At 36.1% G+C, this 16,468-nt stretch overlaps 5 protein-coding genes across 5 annotated transcripts in view; 3 read left to right on the top strand and 2 right to left on the bottom strand.

Moving 5' to 3' along the window:
* Nucleotides 1-1,067, top strand: part of Cbr-athp-2 — a gene marked incomplete at both ends in the record, with an annotated part of 18,492 nt that extends 17,425 nt beyond the window's left edge. Inside the window, 2 exons of the mRNA XM_045241794.1 lie at nucleotides 286-652; nucleotides 936-1,067. Coding sequence (XP_045092457.1) covers nucleotides 286-652; nucleotides 936-1,067 — 499 coding nt within the window. The remainder of the gene's footprint in view (nucleotides 1-285; nucleotides 653-935) is intronic.
* A 1,170-nt stretch (nucleotides 1,068-2,237) lies between these two features.
* On the top strand, nucleotides 2,238-3,960 carry CBG03665 (the record flags this gene model as incomplete). Its single annotated transcript, XM_045241793.1, has 3 exons — nucleotides 2,238-2,501; nucleotides 3,232-3,594; nucleotides 3,901-3,960. 3 exons carry the CDS (start codon nucleotides 2,238-2,240, stop codon nucleotides 3,958-3,960), a joined length of 687 nt encoding a protein of 228 aa, XP_045092456.1.
* A 125-nt stretch (nucleotides 3,961-4,085) lies between these two features.
* On the top strand, nucleotides 4,086-8,986 carry CBG25470 (the record flags this gene model as incomplete). The annotated part of the gene is made up of 4 exons (XM_045241792.1): nucleotides 4,086-4,127; nucleotides 8,642-8,713; nucleotides 8,804-8,858; nucleotides 8,910-8,986. The coding sequence occupies 4 exons, from the start codon at nucleotides 4,086-4,088 to the stop codon at nucleotides 8,984-8,986; spliced, it is 246 nt and encodes an 81-aa protein (XP_045098235.1).
* Nucleotides 8,220-8,568, bottom strand: CBG03664 (the record flags this gene model as incomplete). Its single annotated transcript, XM_002629897.1, has 2 exons — nucleotides 8,220-8,474; nucleotides 8,548-8,568. The coding sequence occupies 2 exons, from the start codon at nucleotides 8,566-8,568 to the stop codon at nucleotides 8,220-8,222; spliced, it is 276 nt and encodes a 91-aa protein (XP_002629943.1).
* Nucleotides 8,987-10,365: 1,379 nt separating the features above from the next.
* Nucleotides 10,366-13,774, bottom strand: CBG03663 (the record flags this gene model as incomplete). The annotated part of the gene is made up of 8 exons (XM_045241791.1): nucleotides 10,366-10,825; nucleotides 11,599-12,153; nucleotides 12,203-12,488; nucleotides 12,566-12,732; nucleotides 12,838-13,109; nucleotides 13,250-13,371; nucleotides 13,417-13,668; nucleotides 13,717-13,774. 8 exons carry the CDS (start codon nucleotides 13,772-13,774, stop codon nucleotides 10,366-10,368), a joined length of 2,172 nt encoding a protein of 723 aa, XP_045092455.1.
* Between the last annotated feature and the right edge of the window lie 2,694 nt (nucleotides 13,775-16,468).

Raw genomic sequence — 16,468 nt, 5'->3', positions numbered from 1 at the left:
ATAGAGAAGGTAGAGAAAATAATTGCGGTTTTTTTGAGCTATCGATCTCCTAGAAATGTCAAAAACTGAAAAAGGAGATAGATTTTTTCTGTAAAAAACTTTCAACCATTTTTGACATTTTTTCTTCCGGAAAACGATCAAAAATTGATTTGCAGTTCGGAATTGTTCTGTGGGGAGCGTGCATAGTTAAGATTTTTCGAGAAATTTCTCGGAAAATTTCTCGAAGTCTTATCGAAAGGACACACTGATCTGGACACAGAAAAATCAATATTTTCAAATTTTCAGCTACGATGTGGACAGCGAAAATGGTATGATTGACGATGAGGACTATTCGGAGGACGGCGAGAATTCGAAAAAACGAAAAACGCTATCTCAATCAACGAATGCCAAGAAATCATTCTCCGCCCCAACAATAATCGATTCATCGATCCAAAAACCGACGAATAAGGAGAAAATGACACTGATTGAGACACTCTTAAAAGAAACGATGCGTCAGGAGTGCTCATGGCCATTCCTCCAACCGGTTGATCCAAAAGAAGTTCCAGATTATCATGAAGTGATTAAGCAGCCAATGGATTTGAGAACGATGATGAATAAGATCAAGCAACGGGTCTATAATAAGCCAGCGGAGGTGAGCAAGGAAATGAAAATGGCTGAATCTGAAAAATCCCAAAGCTAGGGCCTCTGGGAGGTTTCAGAACCCGACGTTTTGAAATAACGACGTTTCAGAACCCACTGAGCATTGCTCATTTGGTGTGAAAAAACCAATATACAGAAAAGTTCTGAAACGTCGTGGTTCCGAAACGTCGGGTTCTGAAACGTACCGGAGCCTCAAAATTCTGATATTCTAAGATTATAAAGTGATCGATTTTTCGGAAATGGATTTTCGCAATTTTCCGAAAATCCCAAACATCTCTAAAAATCGATATTTCTAGATCCGCACCGATTTCCAGCAGATTCTCACCAACTGTGAGACGTATAACGAGACGGAAAGTGAAATTTTTCAACTTTCCCGCCAACTCGAGGACTTTGTCACCGCCCGTCTCGACTCGATTATCGATCAATAATTGATTCTTTTTTGTATAATTTTCGTTAATTTTTCATCTATTTTTTCTGTTGTTTACTTTGTTGAATTTTTTTCCTTTTTACCCCTTTTTTCCAAACTAAAACCTACAAATCTACCTCTCCAAAAATCTCATATATCGTTGTTTTTTTTTCTTTTCGGAAACCTCACCCTAAAAAACGCACCCTAAAAAAACCTACTCATTTCTGCCCGAAAAATTCGAGTTTTTTCTCTTTATATTGACAATTTTTCAGTCAAAAAGACTGGAAATTCCATTGTTTTTCTGTCAGAACTCTAAAATTTTCCACCCGAATGATCTGCTCCGTTTCTCTCTCTCTCTCTCTCTCTCTCTCTCTCTCTCTCTCTCTCTCTCTCTCTCTCTCTCTCTCTCTCTCTCTCTCTCTCTTTCTCTCCTGTCTTCCCGGTCCATCATCACGACAAATCTCATTTCCCCTTGATATCCGATTTTTAAGTATACCGAAAAATTGAATTTTTTAAGCAAACGCGCTCTATTTTTACTTTTTTCCTTTGAAATTTGAACATTTACCAATAGAGCGAATTTGGTTTTTAAAAAGTGTTTTTTTTCACGGTTTTTCTTACAACAAACGCGCTCCATTTAAAGGAAGTTGTCAATAGAGCAAATTTGCTTTTCTGAAAATTTTGAAATTTTTTTTGCAATGACCCATTTATGAATCTCGAAACGCAAACACACAATAAACTCATGATTTTGAGCATTTTTTCAGGAAGTTTTGAAGTTTTTATTTGTGAATATTTGATTCGCTATGAAAATATATATTGAAAATAGAGGAAGATCTGAAAATCATCAAAAAAAGTCTAAAAATTCAAAAATTTCTGAAATGTTTCAGAAATTTTTTTTCGAAAAAGTCTTAAATTTTTTGGCTTAAAATATGAAAAAGAATGCAAATTTTGAATTTGGAAAACAAATTCTAAAAGAATTGTTTTCAAAATACCAAAAATTCTGAAATTTTGAGATTTTCAAAAAAATGATTTTTTTTTCGAAAATTCTGAATTTTTCGCAATTTCGAACTGATAAAGTAACATCAAAATTTAAAAAACTTGGAAAAAAAAATATGAAATTTTTCTGAAAAAAATTCTGGAATTTTTTTCAAAATTTCAAATTTTCGGATTTTCAAAAAAAAAAACAAGATTCCAGATGAGCTCATCTCGCTTCACAAAACTCCTAGCGAATTCGTTTAAATTGGCGACAAGTGATTTGGCTAATCAATACGCGCTTCCGGTCAAATCAATGACCGGACTGGTCGTCAGCAATTTCACTGCGAAAAAATCCAGAAATTTGAATGAGAAAGTTGTGGAGAGAATGGATCCGGGACGAGACGATTTCGTGTTTGAAATTGGTTTTGGGCGGGGAGACGCGATGAAAATGTGCTATGATCGAGTGAAGGATGGAAGGGGAATGGTAAGGAGGAGGTGGCCTAGGAATTATTCTAGGCCACCTGACAATATTTTAAGCGGAAGAATCGAGAAAATTGATTAAAAATAGTTATTCAGAAAAATGATTATTTCTCAGATTTTTCAATTTTTGGAATTTGATTTTTAAAAAAATGTTTTTTGAATACGTTGATTTTGTTAATTTTTCCAATTTTTAATCCAAAAAATCATGAAAAAATCCTAAAATACCGTAAAACCTGTATTAGAAGGGCCGGCCCTTCTATTTTTCCGAGCCCCTCTCGGAGGGCCCTTCTAATACAGGTTTTACGGTATCAAAATCAGAGATGTCAGAAATTCCGACTTCCGACTTCTGACTTCCGGGCATTTTTCACATTCGAATTTCGACTTCCTAGTTCAAATTTTACTTCCGACTTCCGACTTCCGGAAAATCAGTTTTACTTCCGGCTTCAGACTTTCAAATTCCGCCAATGAATTTTTGCACAAAATGTTGCGAAATTTGTAAATTTTTGACCAGAAAAATCGAAAAATGTTCAGAATTAGCGCCAATACCATAAATTATGCTCCGAAATAACAGTAGGCTATTTAAAAAAAATGAAATTGCCGACTCCCTGAATAACCCCATTACTTCCGACTTCCGACTTTCGAGTTCAAAAATTTTACTTCCTGACATCTCTGATCAAAATTCAATAATCCAAAAAAAACGAAAATTGAAAAAAATCCCAAAATCAAAATTTGAGGTGTTCGGAGTCGAGCGATCGGGCTATATGAACGAAAAAGCGACGAAACGATTCGTTTTGGAAATCGCGGAAACCGACAAAATTCGAATCGATTCGGCAGTCGATTTGAGGAATCTACCGTATCCAACTGACCTATTTAATCATGTTTTCCACGTGGATTTATTCTATTTTCTGCAAAACGATGCGTTGATTGACATCAATCGAGAACTGTTGAGAGTTCTGAAGCCGGGAGGGATTCTGACGTGTGGAATGGAATTCAGAAGGTTGAAGACGTTGACGGACCATGGAATTCTTGAAGAGACTCAATGGGACCCTTTGAGATATTTATGGACATTGGAGCAAGCGGAATTCAGCGATGTTCAGGTAATTCATTTTTAAGGATTACTGTAGAAATTTTTTTTAAATTGAAGTTTCTGAATTTCTGGAATTCAGGAATTCCGAATTTAAGAATTTTCGAAATTTTTGAGTTTCAGTTTTTTTTTGGAGTTTTTGAAATCTTGAATTTCTAATTTTCTAATATTCTGAATTCCTGTAAATTTCCAGATCAACTATCACAATGATCCAAAAATGGGTGATTATCAACTGATCACAGCTCGGAAATCGGCGGACCCATTGGACGGACAAGATCCCGAAGAATTGATGAAAGAATTGGAAATGGATATGAAAAAGGAGAGATTAGCAATCGCCATGATGAGTGATAAGAAAGATACTGGAGGAGATTTTCCTTGATTTAATTTTTTCAGTTTTTAGAGGTTTCTTTTATTTTTTGGAATTCTCAATTGTTTCCAGTGTTCAAATTTTTAATAAAGCTTCTTCTCTTACAGGATTATTTCGGTCCTATTATTCTACGACTTATGAGTTGTATCTTTTTTGAGAGTAGCATTGAGAACCGAAATGTAAGAGATTTCTAGTTAGCTTCTCTACAAAAAAGTATCCAAATTTAAGATTATCGACACAATAAATGTTGAAGAAAAAATTAACTTTCTTTTTCAGAACTTCCAGTTTTTAAACAAAAATCTTTTTAAAAAAAATTCAGACTTTTATCCAAAATTTCAGTATTTAAAAAAATACTATAAGAGGAGAAAATGAAATTTCTCGTGATAATTGGTGGGGGAGATATATAAAAAAACGGGGATTTTTTCGGGGAAAAAATTTGAGGATTGTCTATTCAAAATAATCGCGCGAGTGAACGAGTGAAAATGTCTGCGTCTCTACAGCGCCTCTACAGGTTTTTTTACTCGTTCATCCGCGCGATTATTTTGAATAGACAATATAACAAAAAAATACCGTTTAGCCAACAAAATCGATATAAGGGAAAATGAGAGTTGTCCTGACGGTGGACCGGGGAGACAGTAGAGATAGAAATGGAGCAGATCATTAGAGGAAAATTTTTGAGTTTTGGCAGAAAAATATTTCAAAAATAAGTGAAAATAAGGCTGGAATTTCCAGTCATTTTGAACGGAAAAAAGGTCAAAATATAGAGAAAAAGCTTGCATTTTTCGGGCAGAAATGAATAGGGGGGAGATATGGAAAAATCGATTTTTCCGAAAAAAAACGATATATGAGATTTTTGGAGAGGCAGATTTGTAGGTTTTAGTTTGAAAAATGGGGGAAAAGGGAGAAATTCAACAAAATTTTCAAAAAATATCAATTATCCCAAGGGTCGCTATAATCCACGTTGCGTTCTTCTGCTGCGTCTCCATTCAATTCGCGTTCTTCTTAAAGTGAGGCGAATAGGTATTGATGAACGATGCTGCGATTGGTTCGAGTCCTTTCTCAGCAACCACTCATCCAACGTCAAGGTTAATGGCCTAATGTCAACCAGCGAGATTGTTGTCAAATCCGGAGTCCCCCAAAGGAAGTGTCACTGGCCCCTTTTTGTTTCTGATCTACATTAACGACTTACTCGGCCTCTTTCCTCCCAATGTTCATGTCACGGCGTTCGCCGACGACCTAAAAATAACCAGTTCCGACCCATTGGATATGCAGAGAAGTATCGAAATCGTCGAGCCCTGGTGTGACATCTGGAGACTCAAACTAGCCGAAAATAAGACGGCCGTTATGCATTATGGTAAACGCAATCCTAAGACAGTTTACTTTATTAAGGGATCCCCCATTTCTCCGCATCGCTCATTCAAGGACCTAGGTATACTAGTTGATGATCAACTTCAATTCGACAAACACATCAATCTTATTGCCTCCTATGATTCTAGATTCTAGAACTCCTATGTTCCAGGATTCCGAAATTCCAAGATTCCAAGATTCCAGGATTCCAGGATTCCAGGGTTCCAGGTGATGTGTTGTCGAGTCCACGTGGCTATTCACCGACTCAACAACTTTAAGATATTCTGAGGACCTCTAGGCCCAGCCCACTGTGCTTACTCCTCAGAAATCTTCCTATTTCCCACTTTATTCTCTTTATTTTCCTTTGTTTATTAGCCTTTTATTGCTTCCTCATATTCAAATCCCCGCCAATTTTCTCTTCCTTCGTGCAAGCGCGCCCTATCGTTGAGGTCTCGCCACGAAGGGGTTCAAGGCGCACACACACTCGAAACGGGTTTACTGGCCTACTTTCTATTCAGATTAATAGAGTTTTACGTAGTTTTACTGCGTTTTTACTCAGATTATTCCTGTATAGCAGTCAGTGCTGTTCCGTGACGTTTCCCTTCAGTTTGCAAGTCCGTCAACCTCATTACTCATCATTATTCCTACTATTCCAATACTATAAGTCCTCCAGCGATCCCCGATCGCCTTACCGGCCTTATTGGACTATAGGAAACCGCTAATGGTGTGAGTTGATATAGATTTCCTTCTGAATAGACTAACGGCCAGTTCTGTGACCTGTTTCATGAGTGTTTTCCTTTCAGTGCTCTCATCGTGACCACTAGGAAGCGTGTGCTATTGGGAACTTTGTCTAAGAGAAGCGATAAGCTTGTCACCGGTAGGAGAAGGGTTTTTGTTGCCCAAGGCTTTTTGCCCCTTCGACTATTGAGTGATCAGTGATGTCCTTCTCGTCCGTCTCCAAGCCAGCCCGACTCCGAGGAAACCTCTTATTGACGATATATTCTCTTTACTAAATATATACCGCTCAATAAATGGGTCACTGATACTACTGTTGTTACTATTGTTTCCACACCGCTTATCTGCCCGCTCGTCGTCCCACTCCTCGCTACAGACATAATTAGTTCCCCTGTTACCGATGCACTTTCCCCTAATTTGCCAGACATCACGCACAAAGAGGTAGCTTGTTTCTCTGGAGCCGTCACGGGGAATCCAACACTCCCCAAGGTGACCCCTCTACATGATGGTTTCGAAATTCTGAGATTGGCGTACATAAAAAATAGGTCACGAACTTTAAAAATTCACGTGAGAAAAAAGTGCTACGCCTACGTGAGCGCCTAGTTTTTTTTTTGATGACGTGGTTATGTGTGAAGGATTTTGAAATATTCAAAAAAAAATTATTCCAACCAAAAAGAAGGGCGCTCTCCGTATTGAAAAAGGGTGAGTCTAAAACTATGAAAATCTGAAATTCTGAAAGTTTGGAATTTTGAATTTTTGAAGTTCTGAAATTCTGAAATCCCGGAATTCTGAAATTCTGAAATTTCTGAGATTCCGAATTTTTGAAATTCTGAAATTCTAGGATTTCTGAGATTCCGAATTTTTGAAATTCAGAAATTCTGAAATTCTGAAATTCCGAAATTCTGAAATTTCTGAAATTTTGAAAATCAGTAATTCGGAAATTCAGAAATATTGAAGTTCTGAAATTTTGAGATTCTGAAATTTTGGTATTCTGAGATTGTGAAATTCGGAAATTTTGAAATTTGGAAATTCTAGGATTTCGAAATTCCGAAATTTTGAATGGGATTCACCAATTCAGAAATTTCGAGATTCTGAAATTCGAAATTTGGAAATTCAGAATATCAGAAATTCAGAAATTTGAGAAAAAAAAAGAAATTCTGAGATTCTGAAATTGTATGGCTCTTATGAGATCTGGAAATTCGGAAATTCTGAAATTTCTAAAATCATGGGATTCACAAATTCTGAAGTTTCGAGATTCTGAATTTCAGAATCTCGGAAATTCTGAAACTCTGAGATTACGAAATTTCGAGATTCTGAAGTTTTGAAATTTGGAAATTCTGAAATGTCATTTTTTCAGACTTGCGAGACGTTGCAACCTTGGAAGGATCCAAAAAACACCCCAGAGCAATACGAATTTTCGGAAAATGTTGAAATTTGGGTCTGTGTCAGTTAGACGTGGTCGGCGCACACCGGCAAACCTTGGCAGTCTGCCTCGAAATGTGTAAACCAGAACTATCGGGAAAAAACTGAAACCTAAACTTCTCTAAGACTCATAAGTCTTTAGCGAGCAGAGACGGGGTCGTTTTTTTTTCAGTTTTAAAGGGTGGTACAACTGATAAGAACTGCAGAAAGTTCTTGAATTTTGTACCGGCGTTTTGAGTCCCAGATATTGTATTTTGGCAATTCAGCCGGACGCTCGGAACACTGAGGGTGCCTCCGACCCCATCTGACACATAGGGTCGTCGCCTTGGTACTATTTTGTATCATAAGACGAGCTCTTGCCCACCATCTGCAAATTTTCGCCAATAAACCTTGAGGGATCTATCTGGAGCTGGGTGGCTTGTTAGATTCTGCTGATAGGTGTACGGATCCTAGTAACCCTGGGTAAATGTATTATTGCCTTCTCTCGGGTTTCGGCCTGTTTGCAAGCGATACCTTTATGGTGTAAATGCGGAGATGGTTATTTTGACTAGACTGAAATTCATTGAGCTCTGGGGGATGTGAAGGACAACGATCAACAGGTGAGATTTTGAAATTCTGAAACTCTTAGAATTCGAGGATCTGAGATTCTGAAAATCCGAAATTTAAAGATTCTGAAACGGTAGTGTTCTTAAATTCCGAAATGACGAAGTTTTGAAATTCTTAAAATAGAAATTCTTAGATCCTGGGATTCTGAGATTCTGAGATTCTTAGATCCTGGGATTCTGAAATTCTGAGATTCTGAGATATTGAGATTCTGAGATTCTGAGATTCTGAGATTCTGAGATTCTGAGATTCTGAGATTCTGAGTTTCTGAGGTTCTGAGGTTCTGAGATTTTGAGATTCTGAGATTCTGAGATTCTGAGATTCTGAGATTCTGGGATTATGAGATTCTGAGATTCCGAGATTCTGAAATTCTGAGATTCTGAGATTTTGAGATTTTCAAATTCTGGAAATCTCAAGTTCTGAAATTTTGAAATTTTGATTTTCCGATATTTAAAACGTGAACTCATAATTTTTTTCGAAATCGTGACTAACCAATTTTTCAAAATTATTCATTTTGTTTTTTTTTTCAAAAAAGTAGGGTTCTGATTTCTGAGTTTTCTGAAAATTCTGAAACAATTTTTTTCAGAATTCTTCGATCTGGAAAGCTGATTTGTCCAGCGGATCCAACGGAGATCGGAACGTTTCGATGGAGTTCAAAGTGGGTTTTTAAAAAATGATAGTTCACTTTTATTGATTTTTTCAATAATTTGAAATCTGTTTAATACAAAAAAAACTATCGCAATTTCAGAACGCCCCTTCAGCAGCTCTATCGACGTTTTCACAAATTCTAAAAATTGGGACAAGTACAGTAAGAAAAATATCAATTTTCTTGAAATTATTCTAAAAATTTTCAGATGGATTCAACGGATTTTCCGAGGGATGTCGATGGACTTCGGCTGGAAATTTCTGTGAACTTGATTGTTTTTTGTGATCTCTTTTTTTCTTCTTTTGTTTTCGTTGCGCGGGATTTTCTTCGGTTTTCGTGGTTTCTTGTCTTCGTTGTCCTCTCAGGTTTTGGGTTTTAGCGGTCGTTGTTTTGGGATTTGGTGTTGGATTAGTAGCTAGTTAAATTCGTGAAGGCGTGATATAAAATTTGCCGGAACGTTTGGACTATAATCTAAAATTGGACTATAATTTGTAAATTGGACTAAAAATTGGACTTGTGTTTGGACTAAAACCAAAAAAATGGACTATCAAAAATTACAGTAACCAAAAACTAACAAAAAATATGATTATCAAAAGTAAAGGTTTGAAAAATGAGTGAGAAGAGTTTTTAAAAGGTGTGAAAGGTGTAAAAAGTGGAAAAGGTCTAAACTAAGTGTTAAAAAAGGTGTCGAATGTTCGAAAAATCGAAGGTCAAAGGTGTAAAATTTATAATGGTAAAAGTCAATAAACGATTTAACCTGTACATGTTGTTTTGTTTTTTGTGTTGTCAGAATAATACGAAATAAGCTCCGCCTCTCTATCATTACTAATAACAACCACCAAATTCTGTATGTTGATGTTTATGTCGCGTGCCTGTTTACCCCTTCAAAGTTAACCTATTAAGCTGAAACCTGGACAGATAGATCAGAAATGACCCGAACTTTTTGTTTTTCGAAATTCTGATTTTGAAGTCTTCTGGAGACGTTCCTAGGTTTCACCACAGTGAAGGGTGGAGGCGAGAGATGACGAGGGAGAAAGAGAAATGGGAAAGGGAGCAGAAAATCCCACACTGGAGCCCGGGTACTGCAGATCGAGCTTTGGAGCCCGGATCTCGGAGCCCGGGTACTAGAGCCCCGGTACAGTAACCCGTGTACTGCTAACTTCAAAGACGCATATCTCTAAAACTAAAAGAGCTAGACTATTTTTGTAAATTAATAAAGTGTAGGAAACCTAATTTCACACATTTTCATAGCAAAAAACTTTGTGCTAGCTACAGTAGTTTTAGAGTTATGCGCCTTTAAAATTTGCTGAACCCATTCGGCGGGAGCAGGAGAGGGGAGGACTGGGGTTTTTGAGCAGGCCAACTTTAAAGGCACATATCTCTAAAACTAAAAGAGCTAGACTATTTTTGTAAACGAATAAAGTGTAGGAAACTTAATTTCACACATTTTCATAGTTTATATTTATAATTTTCATCAATTTCGATGCAAATTTTCGAGAAAAGTAGCCGGGAAAATAGGAAGGCGCTCCAAAAGTACATTGTTGGAACAATATAATGACGGGCCCTTCTAATACAGGTTTTACAGTAAGCGTTAAAAACTATTAGTTTGAATATCTCAAAATTCATTTAAAAAAATATCGTATTTTAAAATTGAGAGAGGGACATTAGAAAAATTCTGATACAGGGAGAAATTGAGACCACCATTGTTTCTCGACCATTCTCATTTCATCCAGAATCGCTGCTGTTGACTCTCTTGTGTTTTTCGTCGCTTTTCGACTGTTTCGATACCATTCCGATATAGTTTTCATCCAATTCCACAATTCTTTCGATTCCAAAAAGCATTCGACATTGATATAAGTGTGCATTAACAGAAAACCAAAGTGAATCGATTGATCCGTAGAGTGTTCGGAATTCAGTATAGTTTTAAATACATTGGCACTCATTTTTGGACAATCTAGGAGGCTCGATTGACCCCAACTATCATTGAAATCTTTAATTTTAGTGTTTACGTCTTCTCGATTGACGATTAGATTCTTGGCGAGAAGAATAGAAAGGGTTGAACAGAACATGAGAGCTCTAGACTTATCAGACGGGTTGCGGAATCCATTTGTGTCAATAACCCATCTGTAAATTAATTTTTTCTTAGTAATTATGAGAGCTTTTAAGGATGTTTGGAATATTTCGATTTTTTCAAACTTTGGAATTTCGAAATCTCGGAATATTTCCATTTTTAAAAATTCGGAATTTCGGAATGTCGAAAATTCCAAGGTGAAAAATTTTGGAATTTCGAAATCGGAATATTCCGATTTTTAAAAATTCGGATTTTTGAAACTTTCAATTTTTAAAATAGAAACTTTCTCCCAAAATTCAAACGTTTTGAATTTTTTCGAAATTTCACTTTTTGAATTTCTCTAGAAATTTCAAAATTCCAGTTTTTGGAAATTCTCTGAAAACTCCGATATTCCAGTTTTTGGGATTTGTGAAGTAATCCAATGTTTTGGACTTTTCTGGAAATTCGAAAATTCCGATTTGTGGAAAATTTCTAGGAAATCTAAAATTCTAAAAAAAAAAAATCCGAAAACCCTGTTTTAAAAAAAAAAAATCCGAAAACCCTGTTTTTGGATTTCTCTAGGAATTCCAAAATTTAAGTTTTTCGAAAATCCACTTTCTGTTTTTTGACGGGTACTGTACTATTCCGTCTCTCATTCCGAAAAAAAGCTTAGGAAACATTCCGATACGAATTGAATTTCTAATTTTATTCTCTCAGAATTTCATTCCGAAAATGGTCAAAAATTCTGAAATTTCAATATTCCGAAATGGAGATAGTCGGAATTTCCGATATTTCGAAAACTTCCGAAAAGGCTATTCCAATCATCCCTGGAATGTTTTAAACTTACATCAATCTAAGAACCATTTCTGCTAAATTTTTTTGTGCTTCCTTTGTCGGCAATTGAGAAATCATCATAACTTGTTCATAGCATTTTTCCACTGCTTGACAATTTGATACTAAGTAATTTAGCATTTCTTTCGATGCTTGGTAGAGATATCTGACGTAGAGTTCCAAAATCCGTTGATATGACTGGGGATCAAGTTTAATCAAATAATGAGCAAAATCGAAGAGTCCTTTGACCATTTTCCTATCCATAAACAATGTTGTATACAGATCCAAGCTCATGAATCGATGTGCTTCAATTAAAATCGAAGTTACTCTATGAATATATCCACTATACACACAAGATAGCTCCACAGTTTTCTCCATGATGAATTGCAAGAGTCTATCCTGTAATATTTTTCCCATTTTCCAAAAATTTATCATCCGCTCGAAAATTGTTAAAACTAAAGAAAAGACGGATTCTCTTTTAGCTGAGCATTTGAAATTTTCCCAGGATTTGAAGATGAGTTCTACCATTCCAGGAGTCTCCAGCCAAAACAATTCGATGAAACGTTCAGTTCTGAAAATAAAAATGCTTCAGAATATTTCAAATTTCCTTTCAAACTTACCCAAAGAAACTCGCAATGGAAAAACAGGAAATTGCGAACGCCTTCACCATATCGTTTTTCGATTCTTTTAAAACGTAGCACAGTGTATTCAAGAATTCGCTGATTTCAGAATCTTTCAATTGGTTGTGAATTATGTTTAGTTTTTTCCCTATGAAAACTATGCAACTTTCAGCCAATCGATCTCTATCATTTGAGATTGCGTATTCCAGAGACTTCATAGTAGAATGAGTTGTAAGGCAATTCAGAAGGTTGATGGTTGAAATATGTGAATTTTCACACCTTGTGGCTGAAAAAGAAAGTTTTCATACTCATATTTTAATTCGGTATTGTCCGGACTTCTCTTGTTAGAGAAGCTAGACTTACATATGGCCACAACAGTCTTCAATGATGGATGATGCTCTACAAATAATTTCAGTTCATGATCCTCGACAGATGTCATCGAACAGTCTAGAAACTCCAAACTTGGCATTCGGACCTCAGCTTGCAATAGACTTCTAATCACCCGAACCCTACTGTTTACGTTGCGATTACTGAAAAAATTACAATTTGGAATTTTCACGAAATAGTCGGCAAGAAGTTTAGGGAATTGCGCCTCGTAGGCATCTCGTTCCGGTCCTCGAAAGTAGTAAACTCACTCTTCATCCGAAACAACCAAAACCCTTAAGTTCTTCAATTCGGACAACTCTTTGTACCCATCACTGTCTTCGATTCTTACATTACGCATCACTAGTTTTTGTAGACTTTTGATATTTTGTATTCCTTTCAAAGTTGATACACATCTCGCGGAAGAAATATCCAAGGTTCGAAGGTTTGGAAACGAGATACAGAGATTTGAGAATCCACATGGTTCGCTGAATACCTTGTGGATGATTTTGATGCTTTGGAGAGATGGGAGAAGTTTGGAGATCTGTAATATGTATAGAACAAATCTATAGAACAAATTTATGTATTCCTTTTTTCTCAAGTTTCACATTTTCCACTTTCAAATCGTAGAAAATTTTGGGTTTCAAAAATTCTTGATTAAAAAAAAAAGTACCAAATACTCACCTTTTCCTCCCACCCAATTTGGAACTCCTCCATGCCAGAAAATCCCAAATGGATTATCATTTCTTGTGAATGAGCATTCAGTGCTCTCTCCAATAAACTCACAATGTTGATTCTACCATAATCTGAAAAATTGAAATTTTTACAATGTTTTCAGAAACTTTTTTTACATATTGGTACTGGAAATTTCGCCTTCAAATGGTGCAACTCTCCGAAATCCAGTGAATTCAATGTGAAATTTTTCAAATTCGAAATTCCTTCTCCATCAATTTCACACTTTCTCAAATCCAGTTCTCTCAATCTTGATAGCTGATTTTTATGCGTTTTTAGTTTTTCAATATTCTTCGGATCCAACTCTAAAAGCTCTCTGACTACTGCGTTACTGGATTTTGTATCCGAACTGAAATCGATTGGAATATTATCTGAAATGAAAATTAAATTGTGATAATTAGTTAATTAGTGGTTATTACCATTATGAATCCCTTGAGCAGCTGACTTGGCAGCGAGTTGGAATAAGGTTGGAAACATTATTTTTAGGGAGGATTGTTCTGAAAAAATGAAGAAGGTTGAACAAACTTTCAGAGGTTCGGAATAAACAAAAACAATTTTGAATGCTAAATAGTAGGAATTTTCTAACAATTCTGTGAGTGTAAAGTTTTCAATCTATGTATGTTTTATACCCTACAAAATTTCCAAAGTGATCGGAAATTGGACAGCTGAGGTCCAGACTCTTGAGAATAACCGAAAATTAACAAAGATTTGTATATACATATTATTGACCGGTACTGTAGATCAGAAACAAAATAAATTGATTTGCATAAAAATCAATACACAAGAGATATTATTAAAAAGGGAAGAATACAGAATAAGATAACGAAAAGAATAAGAGTGGTCGTAAGACGACAAGGTAGAAGACGTAACCAGGTGGAACAAACCAGGTGTGAAGTGTAGAACCTAGAAAATATTGACTTTAAAATCAATAGAAGTTTACAATTGATTGATTTTTCCCAGAAGAACACAAATTCAGGCAGACCGTGATGTTTGGTTCTAAGGTCGATGTTTTTTTTTGAAATTTGAAGATTCTGAAATTCTAAAATTCTGGAATTCGGAAATATTGAAGTTCTGGAACTTTGAAATTCTGAAATTCTGAATTTCAATCATTCTAAAACTCCGAAATACTGAAATTGTCAAATTTTGAGATTCTAAAATTCTGAAACACTAAAGTTTTAAAATAACGAATTCCGGAAATTCTAACATTCTGAAATTCTGATATTTTGAAATCCAGAAATTCTGAAATTGCGGAATTTTGAAATTATGAAATCCGGAAATTCTGAAGTTCTGTAATTGCGAAATTTTGAAACTCTGAAACCCTTATGTTCAGAAATTCAGAAACTAAAAAAAGGTGAAATTCAACAATTCTGAAATCCGCAAATTCTGATATACTGAAATTCAAAATAGCTTAAATCAACTGAAAAACACGGTTTTTATGAGAAATAGTATTTATTAAAAATAACAAGTTTCAAATTTGTACTGATTTGCCAGACTTTCGTCTGATGATCCCGTTCGTCATGTAGAGGCTCAGTACATGAAAGGGAAACAAGGTTTATTTGACCAATGGGATCACCTTCTAAAAGTTATAGGGGGTGGAGAGAGGGGTCCCCAACCCCCAACAAAAAAAAACAAGCAGTCACCCGAAAAAACCCTCTTTTCGGAGACCATTGTCGGTTAATTTTCAAAAGCTCCCTCTGCCCTGATAAGAAGCCACATTGTATACCGTTTTTTATTGTTGTCTCAATTTTTTCAATCTTTGATAAAATCTCTTGCTACTGGGGGACGTTCAGTGATAAAACACCTAGCCATGAACCCCGAAACATGGCGACCCTTAGGGCCTTTTAGTACTTTTCTCGCATCGGACCAATCGACAGATAAAAGAAAAGAAACAACAATAAGCAGCGTAATGTAAAGAGCTTCTTGCCAGTGAGAAGGTGCCAGTGAAAATTATCCAACAATAAAGTTTGAAGGGTGGGATTTTCCAGGGAACTGATTTTTTCTCAATACGTGGATCTTCCAACGTGGAAAAAAAATGATGGGGGCGCGACCTAATGTTGATTGACTGTAATTGCGTTAAAATAGATAAACCAGACCCAAATTGAAAAATTTGCATTCACAGAATTTTTGGAAAAATTGTTTTTTTTTCAGATTTCTGAAAGACACCTTTTGTCTCGTTTTCAGTACAAAAATTAGCCAGAAATGCGTGTTTTTTTTTATTTCAGAAGTCACGAATAAAGGGAGTTTTTTAAAAATTATGTGAATGCAAAGTTTTTGATCTAGGTCTGTTTTAAACTCTCCAAAGTTTTCACAGTGGTGTCGGAAACTAGACAACCTGCTAAAGACACCTGAAACTTGGAAAAAAAGCCTCCAGAAGCTTTCACGGTGATTTTTAGCATAGTCGCAATATTACAAACGGAGTAGCTGCTCACAGGCTCAATATTTTTTAACCAACTAAAATCGATGGTATAGAACTTGTCAAGTACTACAAAATGATACAACTTCTAAAGCTGAATCTCGTGTATGAACAAAGTTACAGCCAATAAGCTGCAACAATGAATACAAAAGTTTATTTGACCTGTAACTTTGTTCATAGATTAGCTACAAGTTTGTGAATAACATCATCTTGCAGTCCTTGTCAAGTTCTATCTAATCCATTTTAGTTAGTTCAAAAATACCGATTCTCTGTGAAACTACGCAGTTGGTAGTTTTGCATCTATCGTTAAACCTGACTTTCAACTTTGACCCAATAATCTCGATTCCTGTGAAAGATAATAAAAAAGTGACCACTGATAAATTGTTCATCATAATTTAAAGGAGGCCAGACACCAAAAAAACAAAGTTTTCCTGATATTTTGCATAGAGAACCCCCATGAGCGGTTGAACTCATGACAGGCAGTTCAGGGGTACAGCGCCGCTACCGGCTGAACTACGGGGGCGCGAAGGCGCCTGACGACCGATGGTCTACATAAGCGCGGCGCGATTTCGTCCCCCGAACTTCCCCCGAAATTTTTGCTGTCTCGCCTCCTTTAATTAACATTTTTCAGTCGACCACTTCTTGATATCTACTACAGAAACTGAGATAATTGGGCTCAAAGTTAAGGAACCTTCTATTGCAGGTTTTACAGTATCCTGAAAATCGCTGTGGTGACATAAAGGGGATTTGGAAGCATC

This window comes from Caenorhabditis briggsae (assembly GCF_000004555.2).
Source record: "Caenorhabditis briggsae complete genome, chrII, whole genome shotgun sequence".
NCBI lineage: Eukaryota > Metazoa > Nematoda > Chromadorea > Rhabditida > Rhabditidae > Caenorhabditis > Caenorhabditis briggsae.
This window is presented reverse-complemented; position numbering and strand designations above follow the sequence as displayed.